The sequence below is a fragment of the Chlamydotis macqueenii genome, chromosome 13 (assembly GCF_036417535.1).
Source record: "Chlamydotis macqueenii isolate bChlMac1 chromosome 13, bChlMac1.mat, whole genome shotgun sequence".
NCBI lineage: Eukaryota > Metazoa > Chordata > Aves > Otidiformes > Otididae > Chlamydotis > Chlamydotis macqueenii.
The window spans coordinates 16,360,573-16,375,619 of record NC_141568.1 but is presented as its reverse complement, the minus strand read 5'-3'; the positions used below and the strand labels follow the sequence as shown (position 1 = coordinate 16,375,619).

Here is a 15,047-nt window from a genome sequence, read left to right as displayed (position 1 = left end):
CTACAGCTGCGGTCAGCTTGCGGATCGGTAGTGAAGGCAATTTAGATTTGGCTGCAAATAAAAATGTTTTGAAGTAATTAAAATTAAATGGAAAAAAAAGGGTGGGGTTTTTTTTTGTTCAGTGTTTTGGGAGGGACCCTCGCATCTCTCTTCAGCCTCTGCACTGCTCAGCTCCCACCTCCTCCCATTGTTTCCCTCCTAGAAAAAAAAGAAACCAGCCCCCAAGTGGATTTTCCTTCTGAGCTCAAGCCAACCTCCATTTCTAATTTTGAGCCTTTGCAGAAGTAAATAATCACAAGGGGGTTAAAAAAAAAAAAAAAGCCAAATTGTGGGGAGGAAAAAAAAAAGAAAAATTAGTATGTTTCTTATTGAAAAAAGTTACAATTTAAAAATTAGCCTTTTTGTGGTTGTTATTTTTAATTGATGGAAGCCCCCAACCTGGCTCTGCATTCAATCCCTCGACACCTCCATCCCTGCCCTGTCCCGCGGGATGACCGTGCGCAGAAGGACAGACGCGGGGCTCCGCGGCACTGGCGGCCATCTGCTCTCCCCAGCCTGCCGATCACGTGTCAGGCCCTTGGAAGCGGACCCAGCTCCTTCCCCTGATGCGGTCGCTCCTTCCACCACGCTACAGTAAGCCAGCGTGTGCGAGGAGGGAGCCCGGCACCTCGTCTCGGAGCCCCGTTGGCACACGCACGCCCGCCTCGTAGGCAACGCGAGCGTGGGGAAACTTTGCTGGCTTTCAGCATGAAAACGGCTCAGAGCGCAAGGGAAGGAGTGCTGCTTTGCTCCGCGAGGATTTCCTCGGTTTCGCTGAAAGGCTGAGGAATGTCTAACGCTAACGATATCCAGATGTGCCTACTTGGCAGCTGAGCCATTACCAAGGGGACACAGGATCAGCGCTATCAAATGAGATGTAAGTATTTATTATGTATGTTTGATCGGGGTGGGGTGGGGAGAGCTGTGCAGCAAGCGGTGAGAACTGGAGATTGTCCTTACTGCTTTCCTCCTCCTCCAGCTTTTCTTTTTGCCTTGTTGCTGTTGCGATGTTGCCACACGCAGGAACGTGAACTGTGATGGTTAACATGCAGCGGGGTCGGCTACAGGCTCTGCACATAAAGTCTCCAGCCCCGCTTACAGCTGCTTTCTACTTTCCTTTCCAAAGAACCTTCTTTGTGTGTTGTAGGTGTGTTTTTACAGAAGAAAGTTTGGGGCTTCTTTAGAGAATGTCTCCAGTGCTGCAAGACAGGGTTTCTTCCCTCCCATGAGAGTATGTTCCAGTGGCGGCACATTACACGTACGAGCTGTTCTTCGCCAGTGAAAGGACATGAATCTTCCCTGTGTTACACTACTGTACGCATTCAGCAAGACATGGGAATTTTCAAGCTCTCTTGTGTCGCAAAGAGTGAAAGAAAAAAGTTCAGTCCCAGTGAAACGAGCAGTTACTGATCCCATTTTTTTTTTAACAGCTTTTGGGCAGAGTCTGGGAAACCTATGCCTTGAGTGTCATCTTGAAATTAGCAGGGCAAGTCAGCACATACTCCCCCTCTCCCACTTGTGTCTGGGTACAACAATAAGTCTAATGCACAGTAATTCCTGGGTTTTGGAGCACATCAGGCAAATTATTTATCGGATCAGAAGAGGGTCTGGGAGCTGAAGAGGCAGCGAGGGCTGGGAAAGGAGAGTGGTTGTTTCGGTGGGGCTGTTTCTTACCTCTTCATGAGCCTGCAAGGCTTTATTCTCCTCCTGAGGCCAGGGGAAAATGAATGTTTGCAAGAGAGAAGGCAAGTTCCTCACTCTGTGCTTGGCTGCTTCGGGAGGGGCCTGTCTCCCCAAAGCACTTGGAGTTTGAGCTGAGCTCTCCATAATTCTGAAAATCAGACCACCTACACGCAAGCCTGCATCTGGGTTTAAGAAAGCAACTCTTGAGGCTGCTAAGGCTGCAGAAGATAATTGCCTGTTACCTTCTCCTACCTCACAGGCAGCTGAACGCTCTCGTTAAGAGACATGGTACTGTGCTTAGGAGGAGCTGGAGTTTTCCCTGTTGGCTGGGCCTGCCATGGCGTGCCTGGCAGCAGTGCAGTCCTGCCCCAAAAGGGCTTGGGAAACATCCCGCACTGCTTAAAGGCAGCAAGAGCTGCAGTCCCCAAACTGTGCCACGTGTACGCAAGCAACTTAGCAGCGGGTCAGCAGGGTGACGGGAGGAGCGGCGCAGGCAGCCAGCGTTTCCCGGAGGTCGTGGGGACGGTCGTGCAGGCAGCAGCCAGCGCTGCCCAGGGTCATTGGGGCTCCCCTGCACAACTGCCGCTGGCTTCTGCCGTGGTACCACGCGACTCCCCGCCGGGGATGGGAAGAGTTCCTTTCTGGGACCCCTGTGCATGAGAGCAGACATCGTGGCATCCATCTCGAGCCTTCGCACAGCAGCTCTGCAGTTCCTCTGTGTTCTAGTTTGCGTACTTCATAAAAGTTTCACTGACTGGGGTGAAAGGAGGCAACCGCAGCAGCCATTTGCAAGCAGTTGTCTAACGCGTGACTGGCATTGCGAAGGCCAGGCTGGCAGCGCTGAGAGGAGAGACGGTAATAAAATGGGACCGGCTAGCTGGGAAGCTGATGGAACCACGTATTTCCAGACTGGGGCAAGCAGAGAGATAAACAAGGCACCTTGTCCTGTAACAGCGTGGATCTCATCCGTTTGTTTACACTGGCCTGAAAAGCAGCTCTGACAGGAAAGTTGGAAACAGTCTTTGGAGAGGGGCCTGCATTTTTGTTACCTGCTTGTGCAGTGTTTCAACCAACAGAGCTTTTGCTTCCAGTCGCTGCAATGCAGGTAACCACAGCGGTGACACTGTGCCGATGACGCTGCTGCGACGGCGGCACCAGCCAGCGGCATCCGAGCAGCGCCGTGGTGTGTGGCTGAGCACCACGAGCCTCTGCTGCTCTGCACTGTGTTCGTTTGGCTCTGGCTCACGATCCTGACTCCTGGGAGAGCTCTCAAGACATTCAGCTAATTGAATCCTACAGTTTATTCTCAGTTTGTTTACAGACTTCAAAACTTCTGAGCAGTTGAATGAGAGGGGCTCTTTTTTTTTCCTGGTAAGGCAGCTTAGCAATTGGTTTGGTTACTTCATTTTTCTAGAGCTTTTCACTAACCAACATGTCGAAGGGCGTCTCTTGTATTTCAGCTTGCCCTGTCTTCTAGTCAAAAAGATCAAATCATTCAGCGTGGCGTTGTAATCCTAGAGCTCTAAATGAGACCTCTTCACAAACTCTGTAATGCCGAGGGGGGAATGGTCCGGCACCAAAGCCACTTGAAGCATCAACTTTGATGAGGTTATTGACTTTTCTGGGGAGGAAAACGAAACAAAACAAAACCAAAAAAGAAATCATGCAGGAATAAAACTCGTTACGTGACATCCAAACATAGAAATGAAAGCATGCTTCTTCCACTGGTCAAACACACAGAGCTATTTTTCCCCTTCAAACACTCCAAAACCAGTTCAAACTGTTAAACCTGAGCTGTTCCATACATGGTTTTGTACGCGGGGCAGAACTAACCCAGCACTGCAAGTTGATGCTTTTCCCTGTGGGTACTCCGAAGAGCCCGGACACCCATGCCATGCAAAATGAAGACAAGGTTTTGCTTGCACAAGACCCATACCGAGAAAACTCAGCTGAGATTTTGAAATCTTTGCCTTAACACTTCACCTCGGGTTTCTGTGCAAGGGTGAGAGAAGGACAGCAGCCCAGTGCAGCTTCAAGAGAGTAAAACGACTGAGCCCCATGCCAAACAGAGCGTCTCTGCATGTTCAGCAATGCATTTAAACTAAACTGGTACGGACACAGAAATCAAACGCTCCCAGTCCTCAGGGGCTTGGAGGATGGGACCAAGCAAGAGCTGGTAGGAAGATGCAGTCACCAGAGCTTCAGGCAGTGCAGGCTTCTTGCTGACAGCATCCTGGTGTGGTGGGACGAAGCTAATCTGTACATGTCTATTTTACACAGTCCCAGCTGCAGGTGGTGGTGGTGTTGTTGCTGGTTGAGTTCTTGAACAGCAGGAGGCAGAGGAAAAGCAGCACAAGGTGAGAAGAGGCCTAGGAGCTTGATTTGCTCTTGTTGAGTGAACCAGGGCAGAAAAACTGCTGGAAATGAGATGGGAGAGGGACATGTGCGCAGACTTCCTCACTGCAGGCCAGAGCCCACGTCTCAGTTTCCAGCATTGGGTGTTACAATTCGAGCTTGTTCTCGTGAAATGCATTCAACCAATGTGAAATGGAAACAAATATCCAAAACCTCAGGCATTGCTTCAAAGCACCCTCACCACTCAGAATTTTCCAACTTCCCTAAGGATTGCAAAAAACTCATTGAACCCGCTGGTGCTGGATCCCCAACGCTTTCTTTAGCTCATTTTACAGAGAAACAGATAAGACATCTTAATCAGCAACCACAGCCCCATGTATTGCGTGGCCCACACAACGTATGCAGCCCCTCCATTGCCCAACCCAAACCTACCAGTGGCAGCTCTGGCTTCAGGAGTGAGCAGGAAACACTTCACGTGCAGTGGGGCAGCAAGTTGATCTGGGGACAACTCACAGCTGTGCTTGGTGGGGACAGATGTTCCTGTGAGCCAGGCTTGGATGAGCGTGCAGGAGAGCTCGCTGCCATGTTTCATACCTCTTGGTGTACCATGTTTTCAACTTGCCTCGCTATTGCAGCTGCTTTCCCTGAGGCTGGGTGGGTTGAATAACTGCTCTTCAAGGCACAAAGCAACATGCCAGAGTCACCAAGGCTTCTCAACAAAATTCAGGGACAGGATCCAGAGGCTCTTCCCCATCTGGGTCCATGTGAGCAGAAGTGCCAAGTGATGGAGACATGACAGCTGCTGCAAAAGAAGGAAGTTTCCAGGATGAGCTCAAGGCTTCATGTCATTCAACTGGGAATGAAGGTCTAGCAACTTTAAAAAAATTAAAAATCGTAATTTAACTGCTTTTATTGCAGCACTCCCTGGCCATATTTCAGAATCCTCCTCTTAAATAAATGAAAACCAGGCGGAGTACTGGGCCCTCTGCCCGAGTGTGCAACAGCGCAGGTCAGATTCCCTGCCTGGATGCTCACCAGGGTGCCGTGCCCAGCTCCAACCGCTTCCAGCTTTCGAGCGCTTTGTTGCCTCTCAGGCCATGCAGGCTGTGGACTCCTTGGTCCTTCCAGCACATTCCCTATGTACAGGTTCCCCATGTTGCTACCTGATAGACACAGGACCTCTCAGGCTCTTCCTGCAGCCCGGCTCAGCCCTCTAACATTGCTGGTGCTTGCAGCCCAACACATGACCCTCCCGGTCTTCCCCAGGACCCTCCTTGTCCCACCACTGGAGCAAACTACACCATCCCATTCAGACCCACTTGAGCTGGACTCCAGATCCCTACTGTATCCATCCCTGGGCAGCCAAAGAGGGACAACTGTCCAGTTTTCCCAGATGGAGGACACAGGAGGCAGCTCTGGCAGCTACGGCCACGTTCCCCGAGGCACCGAGTGATGCAGCAGTTTTATAACCCCGGCTCTGTTTCCCAAGTTGGATGGAGATCTCCCACAGCAGCATACGAAGCAGAGGCGCGTCTGCCTCTGATGCGGCACACAGCGAGATGCTGTGCCAAGAAACACCCTGCTGTGCTCACACCTCTTTTTGTTTGGCACCAAATATTTTCTGCTTGCTTTGATAGCCTTGTAATTTCTTCCCCCCCTCTGATGTCAAGGTGGATGAATAATCTTTTTGGCTTTTGGACATTCCAGAGTGTCTGCCAGAATCATCAATCCCTCTGAATTCAAGAACAGGACAGCTTTTCCCACATTGACATCCGTGGATAGAGCTCACACCTGTGTAATAATCATGGGGATTTCCTTCAAAAGAAGGAAATATCTAACAAAGACTGGAAAGTCCATATAATCTGATCAAGGCATCACTTCAAAGGCTGGCAACTTCTTTTGAAAATGAGATGTCTATATGCAGCACTGAACTGTTTTATATCAGCATGGAAATCGCTATTTTGGATTTTTTTCTTTCAATAAATGAAAACACAGAAGAAAATTCGGGCTATCAGCCCAGGCTTGTAACAATTCATGATTTTTCTTGGCTTTTCCAAGGACGTGCATTGCCAGATTTCGAGATGCTGGCAGGATAAATCTGTAAGTCATGGAAATTACGAGTTTCATGACACACACGTTTCATTCCAAACCCTCGCCGATAAAATTAAACACAGGAAAGAGCCAGGACTTTTATCCAGTTCCTTAATTACCATCTGGAGCCTGGCAGCTGAAATAAGATCAAACTTTTGCACAGAAAAGGAAAAAAGAAAATGCTATTGCAGTGGGGAAAGAGATGAGACTATGAAGAGCTTGAGTGGAGATCGCAACAGAAAGAGCAAAAATGCCTCAGTTTCAGTTCTTAGGAGCTTTTTGAGACAAGATCCCTATTTCAGGTATCTCAATAGCACCCAGAAAAATTTCTTGCTTGTGATGGGCAGAAGAGGAACAGACTCTCCCTCCTTAGCGGATCCTGTTCAGTAGCACATCCTGGGTGCAGTGGAACCATCCTTTCATAACCCCAGAGCTTGCCTTCAAAATTACTGAAGGCAACGTGAGGGAAAGCCTGCTGGGAACTGCATCTTGACAGATAAAGGATGATTAAGCACAAAACTGAAACACACCAGGCTGCTGCAGAGCACGGCAGTTGGGACTTGCCAAGGGTAATTCGCACACACCAGAGGTAAAATGCAAACTAACATCCTATACGTGTTAGAAGAGACTGTTTCATGAGGCTGAAAATGAGATAAAATTCTACAATCCCACTATCAGTATCAAAGCTATGCCAGTTAAAACAGGAGAAGTGAAAGGTACAGTAAAAGGTACAGTAGAAAGAGTCAACAAATGGAGAAAACCCCAGTAATTGCTATTAGAGGCCAGAAAATGGCAAGAAAGGCGACCTGAGGACAAAAGCATGGTCATCAGGACAAAGAGGAAGTGATTTTGAATGCAAAGAGCCTTACCAAGGCATGGATAAGCCATTTGCTAAAATAAAATTTTCAGTAATACTGGAGACAAAGCAGATCAGGTCAGTAAATATTTGGGGAAAAGATAGCTGATACCACGTGATGACGAAATACTCTCCATTTCAACAGTAACTTGGAGATGCAGTAAACCAGTAATGAAAAAGCAAAATATTTTAAGATTATGAGGTCCAGGTAATGTGCATCTAAAAATTTTCATTTAAACTGTTCTATTAACTTTGCTTTTTCATTGGTCTTGAAATATTGCCTAGATCCCACAAGGTCTGGAGATAATGTTGTGCCACTATCAGAATCCTTCGTAACTACAGACTCATCAGTCTAATTTTGAGCTTCAAAAAGATAATGTTATGGCTGATACAAAATTGATGGTTAATGAACAATTAGCAGGTGACACAATCCATGACTGTGAAAAGGATTTGCTGAAAGCCAATGCTGCTGAACTGAAGAGGGTCCTGTTTAATCTCGCTGAATAACAGTATTTTCACCAAGCACTTGTCTGCCCATTAGATATTTGAGTCACTAAAGTGGCTACGGAGTTCACCGGGAGGCAGAGCGCCCATCTGTGCGCTCCATAGGCTAACAATGCTGAAAACAGTGAAATGCCGTAATAAACTGCGTAGGAAGCCGCAAGCCCTGGCTCCTCCACCCTTTTCAGTCCTCAGTAAGCAGCGTTCCTTAAGTGAAGGCAGGCTGACGTTCAGCCAGGCAGCTTTCGATGAAGAAATTTTTGGGTAAGATGATCTTGGCTAATTAAGGCAGACAACTGTAATACCTTCATTCAAATGCGGCTTCTACTAATGCAGCACAGGCAAGAGAGCTGTAAATCACATAAACGAGTGTCAGGGGTTATTAGTAAGTTATGTAAGAATACTTATCAGCACTCGTGGGAAAATTGTTGGGTAGAGCTCAACTTTTAGGATCACGCTCCCTGCTAACGACTGTAGGGATTACGATTGTGCCTTCTCCGGGAGCCAGGAGTGACTGTTGGGTCCCCTCTGCTCAATGTGGCTGTTAGTTGCTGTGGGGAACAGCGTGGTTGCACGTACGGTGCTTCATCTCTCACATGTGAATAAAACATTCCTAACGCCAGGCTCTGCCTTGCTTCTGCGTATTGGGATTTATTTGCCCACCTCTTGCTTACTGGTTAGGGCAATTCAGCAGAGGCAAAACACCCGTGCCCCTTCTAACCTTATTGATGGAAGTTATTTATAATGGTTTAATATTTTATAAAGATTACTGGCAGCAAAAAGGCCCTGTGTGCATTCAAGAGTGTGCCTAATGTATTCATTGTGAAGGCAGAAATCATAGTTGGTTTACGAGAGCTGGCTCTGCATGCAGGGAAACGCCAGCGACACGCTGCCACTGACAGGTCTGCCCTTCAGCAGCCAGGTTTGTGCCTCCCCATTTTGACTCAAAAAGGGTAAAAGCAGCAAAAAACAGTTACCAAGTTAGGGGCGAAAAAAAGATTTAAAAAAAATAATCTAAGGATTTCTGGAAGAGTGGCTTTGTTCTTCGTTTTCCACCTTGTTTTTCCCCAAAGCAGTGAAATCTCTGAAATGGCAAAACGTGTTTGGCAGAGAGAGACGTGGGAGGAAGGGCTGATTTCACACTGTGCTTGGGGAGTGGTTTTCAGGACGATGGATGACTGCTTGGTCACTTAATGAACCAAGTCCCAGGGCCAGAGTACCAGAATCAGAGCTAGGGTTGCAACCCATGTGCCTTTTGGCAAGTTCCTTAATGCGTCTCGGTGTTTGTACGAGTGAAATGCACTTCGCTGCTAGTTTTTTAAATGTTAGTCTTGCCTGCGTGCTTCACAGCTGCTGAATCCTCATTGCTGACACACCGTACGTTTATTTGCAGATGGACATTGGCGCCCGGCAGCTCAAACACCACTTTTAACGGTCCCAGAAACACCACGGAGACAATGAGAGTGCGTCTCAAAGGGGATGCAATCTGTACCCTCTTCCTGCTGGTAGCGCTTTGCTCTTTACTCTACTCCCAACTGGAACACTTAATCCCAGTAGGAAACAAGGAGCTGCCACAGAAGAAGCCTTCAGTAACACCAAAAACATTCTCCAACCCCAGAGCACCTTGGAGACCAATGACAGCAGAAGCAACTGTACCCAGACCCCAAGTAATTCCTATCATTAGACGAACAGAAGTGGCCAACAACAAGGTCCAAACTACAACTCCACCTCCATTGACTGATTCTGCCTTCAACTTCAAGCACTATCTCCTAAACAAGGATAACAGGAACTTCAATCTCCTCATTAACCAGCCCAGGAAATGCAGGAAAACACCTGGAGGTCCCTTTCTGCTCATTGCTATCAAATCCGTAGTTGAAGACTTTGACAGACGTGAGATTGTCCGGAAAACTTGGGGCAGGGAGGGTTTGGTGAACGGGGAGCAGATCCAGCGAGTGTTTCTCCTGGGAACACCAAAGAATAGGACAGCACTGGCAACATGGGAGACCCTGATCCACCAGGAGAGTCAGACATACCGGGACATTTTGCTCTGGGACTTCATGGACACTTTCTTCAATCTGACCCTGAAGGAGATTCACTTCCTCAACTGGGCTGCTGAATTCTGCCACAACGTGAAATTTATTTTCAAAGGTGACGCCGATGTTTTTGTGAACGTTGAGAATATTGTTGACTTCCTTGAGAGACATGACCCCACCGAGGATCTCTTTGTTGGGGACATCATCTACAATGCTCGCCCTATCCGTGTCCGAAAGAGCAAATACTATATCCCTGAGACCATGTATGGGCTAAGCATCTATCCAGCCTACGCAGGAGGAGGAGGGTTTTTGCTGTCCTGCCGCACCATGAGGAAGCTCTCCAGGGCTTGCAGAGAGGTGGAACTCTTCCCCATCGACGATGTCTTTTTGGGCATGTGCTTACAGAGAATCAACCTCAAGCCCATTTTGCATGAAGGATTCAAGACCTTTGGCATTGTCAAGCCTTCTGCTGCCCCACACCTACAGACATTTGATCCCTGTTTTTACAAAGATCTCATGGTAGTCCACAGTCTGAAAGTTGCTGAGATCTGGCTCATGTGGAACCTGCTCCACAGCCCACATCTTTCCTGTACTCAGAAGAAGCAAGTGAAGAAGCCTTTCCAATGGAAAAAGAAAGCTCAGATAACACCACAGGCATCACCCCCCAGATAATGCAGGCGGAGTGCAGCAGAAACACAAAGCAAACCAGCTGGGAAAGGGAACCTGGAAGTGTTGCAGCCAAATCAACTGACTTCAGTAGTATTTTAGCACATTTACAGTGTTAAAAGAAGATGACAAACTATTGCAGGAATTTGACAAAATGCCACATTTGCACACATATACTACGTAGGTCCTCCTCCATTAATGAATCAAAATAATCCTAACAGTATCTTTAATTTATTATTATTTATTAGAATTATAGTAGTGCTTAGTGGGCCAATGTGTAAAAGCACATTGCAAAATCCAATCCTTGGAGATTTTTCAGCATTGTTAAAAACGTGAGAAATGAAAGAAGACAGAGGGTAAGAGATGATGATAAGGAGCACAGGGATCATGGTCAGCATGTTACCTTGACTCAGACTCATTGAGAAACGAACAAACTACACAGCAACCAGAGTAAAGAAAATAAGTCACCTTAGTGTACACAAATCAAATCACCGCTGCCTGGTTGGCTTTCTGTAGGCCTCATAAGAAGAGAAGAAAAGTACTACTAGCAGCTACTGAAATGGGGTCCTATACATTGCAGATAAGACGGACAACAAGAAAACAAACCAGAGGCTAAGGCTGTCATGGCCGGTTGAGCAAAGGACAGGTAAATAGACAACTGGGAAGGGGCAGGCTTCCAAAGGGCAAGAAGAACTTTGAGTTGATCCCTCCGAGTCTTGATTTTTCATGATTGGTAGCAACACCTCAGTTCAAACATCTGCTTCATTGACAAACACAGGACTTAGGAGGCCAGTTTTTGGCACTTTCATGAGCTCAACTCTCTATATGATGCTGACTGGCACTCAGTGAAAACTCAAAGTCATCCAACGGCATCTGAGCTCTCTCACCATCTAATCCAGATCGTCGCAGGGTTTGCATCTGGAGGCATCTTTTGGCCTTCGCTTCCGAGGGTAAAACCACACAGAGCTGCTGCTTGCATCACATTTGGGAGCTTCTTCAAACCAAAGAAAAACTTGTCAATGGTCTGGGCTGGTTTCTATAGACCTTGGTGCTCTTGCCTGGCATTCAGTCAACTGCAAAGAGCAGCCAAGACTTTTCGTACCGCTGCGGGTGTCATGTGAAGGGAGAAAGTACTCTTCAGACAAAAGGGCTTCAGAATAAAAGCCTTTCTAAATTTATTGCAAGAAAGCAAAACCACACAGCAATCTTTCTGTTGGGCTTTCCAAGTTTCAGTCAGTGTCTAACTTCAGAAGTATTTTAAACAGACAAGAACACTGGATTACTTAGTTTTTCAAAGAACAGTCAATACGTTGAAGCATTTTGTTTTAGCCAGCAGCACATTACCTTAGAAGAACACATTTTTCTTGGACAGCAAACAGGAAATAAATTCCTCTAGTCAGGGTTAAAAAGCTATGAAATTCATGGGGCAAACAGCCTGAATTCCCCTCTGATACTGTGTTTGTTAATTCTTTTACGATTTTTTCCCACTCAGCAAAACTCCTATCCATCAGCAAACCCCGAATGCCATCCCTCTTCAGGGCACATACACACAGCTTCAAGGGAAACTTTAATCAGTGGTAAATATCCAGGAAGTTGGTTTCCCTTAAACAGAGCCTGCAGTGCAGCTGCGTTTCATATCTGGGTATAACCTTCTTCCCACCCAGCAGTAGTCTGGGCTCAGTTCTTGTATTAACTATGCACAAGATGGAGGAAAGCAAGCTGGGAATGTCTCTTGGTAGACTATTAACAACAGTCATACATATTATCTTCATCGTAAGAGTTTAAGCCTTACAATAACGTATTTCCAAGGAAAGGTCAGCTATATAGAAATCAAAAAGACCCTATTTGGGATATTTTCAAGATGCGATCCTTTTGGGATCTGGGATATCTTCAAGATGCAACCCTGACATACAAAATGCTCGTGTGAGCTTCACAAGGAGCTCTGTGGGGTATGGAAATCAGCCAGAGCCTTGCTGGTAGGAGACAGCCAGTCATGCCCCTGTCTTCTAACATGTGTGATAGTTATGTATTTATGAGCTTGTACAGAAATGTATTACCTGTGATTAGCTTACAGTTTGGGAAATTATTTATACTATAATTAAAAGACAGCATGCAGACGTGCCTCTAGTTGTCAGTGAGTCTGTTGAGTACATCTGTACGTGTATTGTAAAACTAACACCACATGTATTTTTCATGAAGACAGCAACGTGAAAAATACATTATTCATCATTTTGGATAACTTGGTAAAACTTTCCTTATGCTGGACTTAATTTAATGGTAATGACAGAAAAATAAAACACAGCTTACCTTATGATTTCCTACAAGGTAGCTAGTTGCATTCAGTAGTCCTTATTAATATCTTCCTTTTAAGCTTGGAGATGCACAGAGTTTGGCTCCTCTATAATGTCTTCAGATCTGCAATCTACCCACAATATAGCATTAATGAGTGCATTTTATCCCAGATCAAAGTCGTTGTTCAACACCCACCTGTGCCAGCACATACCTTGATAGCTGGCAGAAGCAGAACTAAAGCAAACTGTTTACTCTGTTGTCTTAGACTATAGAATAGCTCATTTCTTTTATCCAAGGAATACTAAATCTAGTATCTAGTAACAAAAGACACATCTGCTTTGGTTCATCAGCCCCTGCCACATGGTCCGTTTGACCTGGTTTTAAAAGTTTCCATTTGCTTCTGCAGTTGAGCTGGAAGTTTACAGATCCCATATGTGAGCACTGGGAGATGCTGGGGGGCAATGCTGCACTTCCTGTAGTTTATTAAATTCTACTCACCGCTACAGCTGGCAAAAAGTCTTTCACTTCTCCCAAGCTGGAGATTGTTTCCTGAAAGATGGGAGTCTTTTCAGAAAAATCTTAAAATCCTAGGTGTGTATGAGAACCAGCAGGAAGGACCATCCTCTACCAACCTTTCTGATGCATCTCGGAAAACCAAAGTGATTAATTTCAGAATGACATTCTGAGTAGCTTTTATTAGCTGCCTAATTCAATGCACCAGTCAGGGTTTTGCTACAAAGTCTTGCTTGGCAATTTTTTTTCATGACTAACCCATGATGAGAAAAGACAACGTAAAAACATCCTAAGTGGGTTCCACCAGTAGCGAGGAAAGCAAGCAGACTTCCTTGAGACAGTCATAAACATCTGAAGCTAATACAGTACAGTAAGTTTTATTGAAACCCAGGGATCCCCACACAGTCAAATTTTGTTCCTACTGGACATTAATAGCCAGATTTGGTCACTATAATGAGCAGAGCTGGCTCGAACCTCACATTCAGCACCTCCAAGTACATCTCTCAACACATAAACTGGTAGCGAATGCCAAGATCCATCATTCCGTCAGGCCTCTCCTGACTTAGACATCATAAAAAAGAAAGCCAAAGACAGCTCTGAAGCAAATGAGTGTTAAAATATTGTGCTTCCTGTCTGCAGTTTAATTATTCATCTTTCTACAGCAGAGTCTCAGAAGCAAACCTCAACTGCAAAAATCAAGCAGTACGAAATAATCAAATATCTCTGAGAACCCTCACCAAATAGCAGCACTGAGAACATTCCCTGGAGAGTGCTGAAAGACCATCAGATTTGGGGGGTGGGAGGGGAAGTCTACCCCAAAGTCTGATTTGAAGAACTGCTGGGCTCCCGAGTTATATCTTGCAGCTGCAGTTGCTGGTCTCAGCAGCCCTGAAAATCAGCCCACACATCTCCCTCATGCTGCTACTAACTCTGCTGACATTCATCAAAACCAGTAAAACGTTTAAATCCAATTTTTCAGGATTTCCTAGGCTTATGGTCAGTAAGAAAAATCATACTGAGGAATGAGGAGGAAACTAAAGCCCAAAGTATGAGTGCCTTTGAGTTCCTCCAAGAGCAGCAAACAGCTCCCCCACCAGTCCTGACCAGCCCAACGCTCACTTTCTTCAATTCATCCAAACCCAGCTCACGCATCTTCTCCCTCTCCCTCCCTTTCCAGTCCGTCTGTAGACAAATCCAGTGCCGAGACCAGGGAAAACCATACAATAATACAGGTTCATGTTGACTGCTTTGTCCCCAGGGGGGCTGACTGAGCTGGGTGGGAATAAAGCTGTGACATTAAGAAAAATGTGCACTGCAGTCACAGACGCAGAAGAAAAGGGTGAAACAATCTTAGCAGCCTCCACATTTATAGACATAATGGAGGAACAGGGCAAACTTGGGATTTCAGGGGTTCAGTTTTTGTTAGAGACCAGCAGAGGTGAAAAGGGAACACAGAGACTCAGGCTGTTTTGATTACTTAGTTGATTAGACTGCACATGGCATAACCATGCAGGGGTGTTTTTTGGTGATTGGTATTTAAAATAAATGTCTCTCTGAAGGATATTAACACTGGAATGAAACTTAGGCACGAAGGGGAATATGTAGTGTAGGTGTGAAACATTAAGGCACTTAAAACCAGCTTCCAAAATTGCAATATGCAGTACTTTAAAATAACGAAGCTAGTAACGTTTCAATGGGGATTAATTAGGGTATGAGGAAAAAAAAAAAAAAAAAAGGTTATGTAAAAAGCATTACAGTCTAGTCCAGAACAGAAGTTACGGTTATAACAGTATCTTACACCACAGTAAATGACCTGCTCTGCAAACTCCAGCTTACCTTTCCTGCTCCTTCAAGCAGTCAGTGTTCCCAGATGATGGAAAGGAAAGATTTTGCTTGCTGGAAAAATACACATCTCCACGAACAAAACAAAAGCCTTGGATATAAAGTCTGGTAGATAAAACATTTAAACAGTGACTTTATTAGTTACAGCTAAAATTCACATAGGTAGAGGATATGGT

The 15,047-nt window shown here is 45.8% G+C and overlaps 1 protein-coding gene across 2 annotated transcripts; it reads left to right on the top strand.

Annotated features, from left to right (window-relative positions):
• Window positions 1–644: 644 nt before the first annotated feature.
• Window positions 645–12,345, top strand: B3GNT9 (UDP-GlcNAc:betaGal beta-1,3-N-acetylglucosaminyltransferase 9). 2 transcript variants are annotated; one of them, XM_086757987.1, is made up of 2 exons: window positions 645–916; window positions 8,919–12,345. In XM_086757987.1, exon 2 carries the CDS (start codon window positions 8,983–8,985, stop codon window positions 10,228–10,230), a length of 1,248 nt encoding a protein of 415 aa, XP_086614113.1. In that variant the 5' UTR covers window positions 645–916; window positions 8,919–8,982; the 3' UTR covers window positions 10,231–12,345. The 2 variants fall into 2 exon arrangements, with proteins under 2 accessions (XP_086614113.1, XP_086614114.1); XM_086757988.1 differs by lacking the exon at window positions 645–916 and adding an exon at window positions 7,751–7,789.
• Window positions 12,346–15,047: the final 2,702 nt, after the last annotated feature.

Bases quoted from the DNA above. Each gene is read 5' to 3' on its own strand.
- B3GNT9 (XM_086757987.1), top strand. From the start codon at position 8,983: ATGAGAGTGCGTCTCAAAGGGGATGCAATCTGTACCCTCTTCCTGCTG.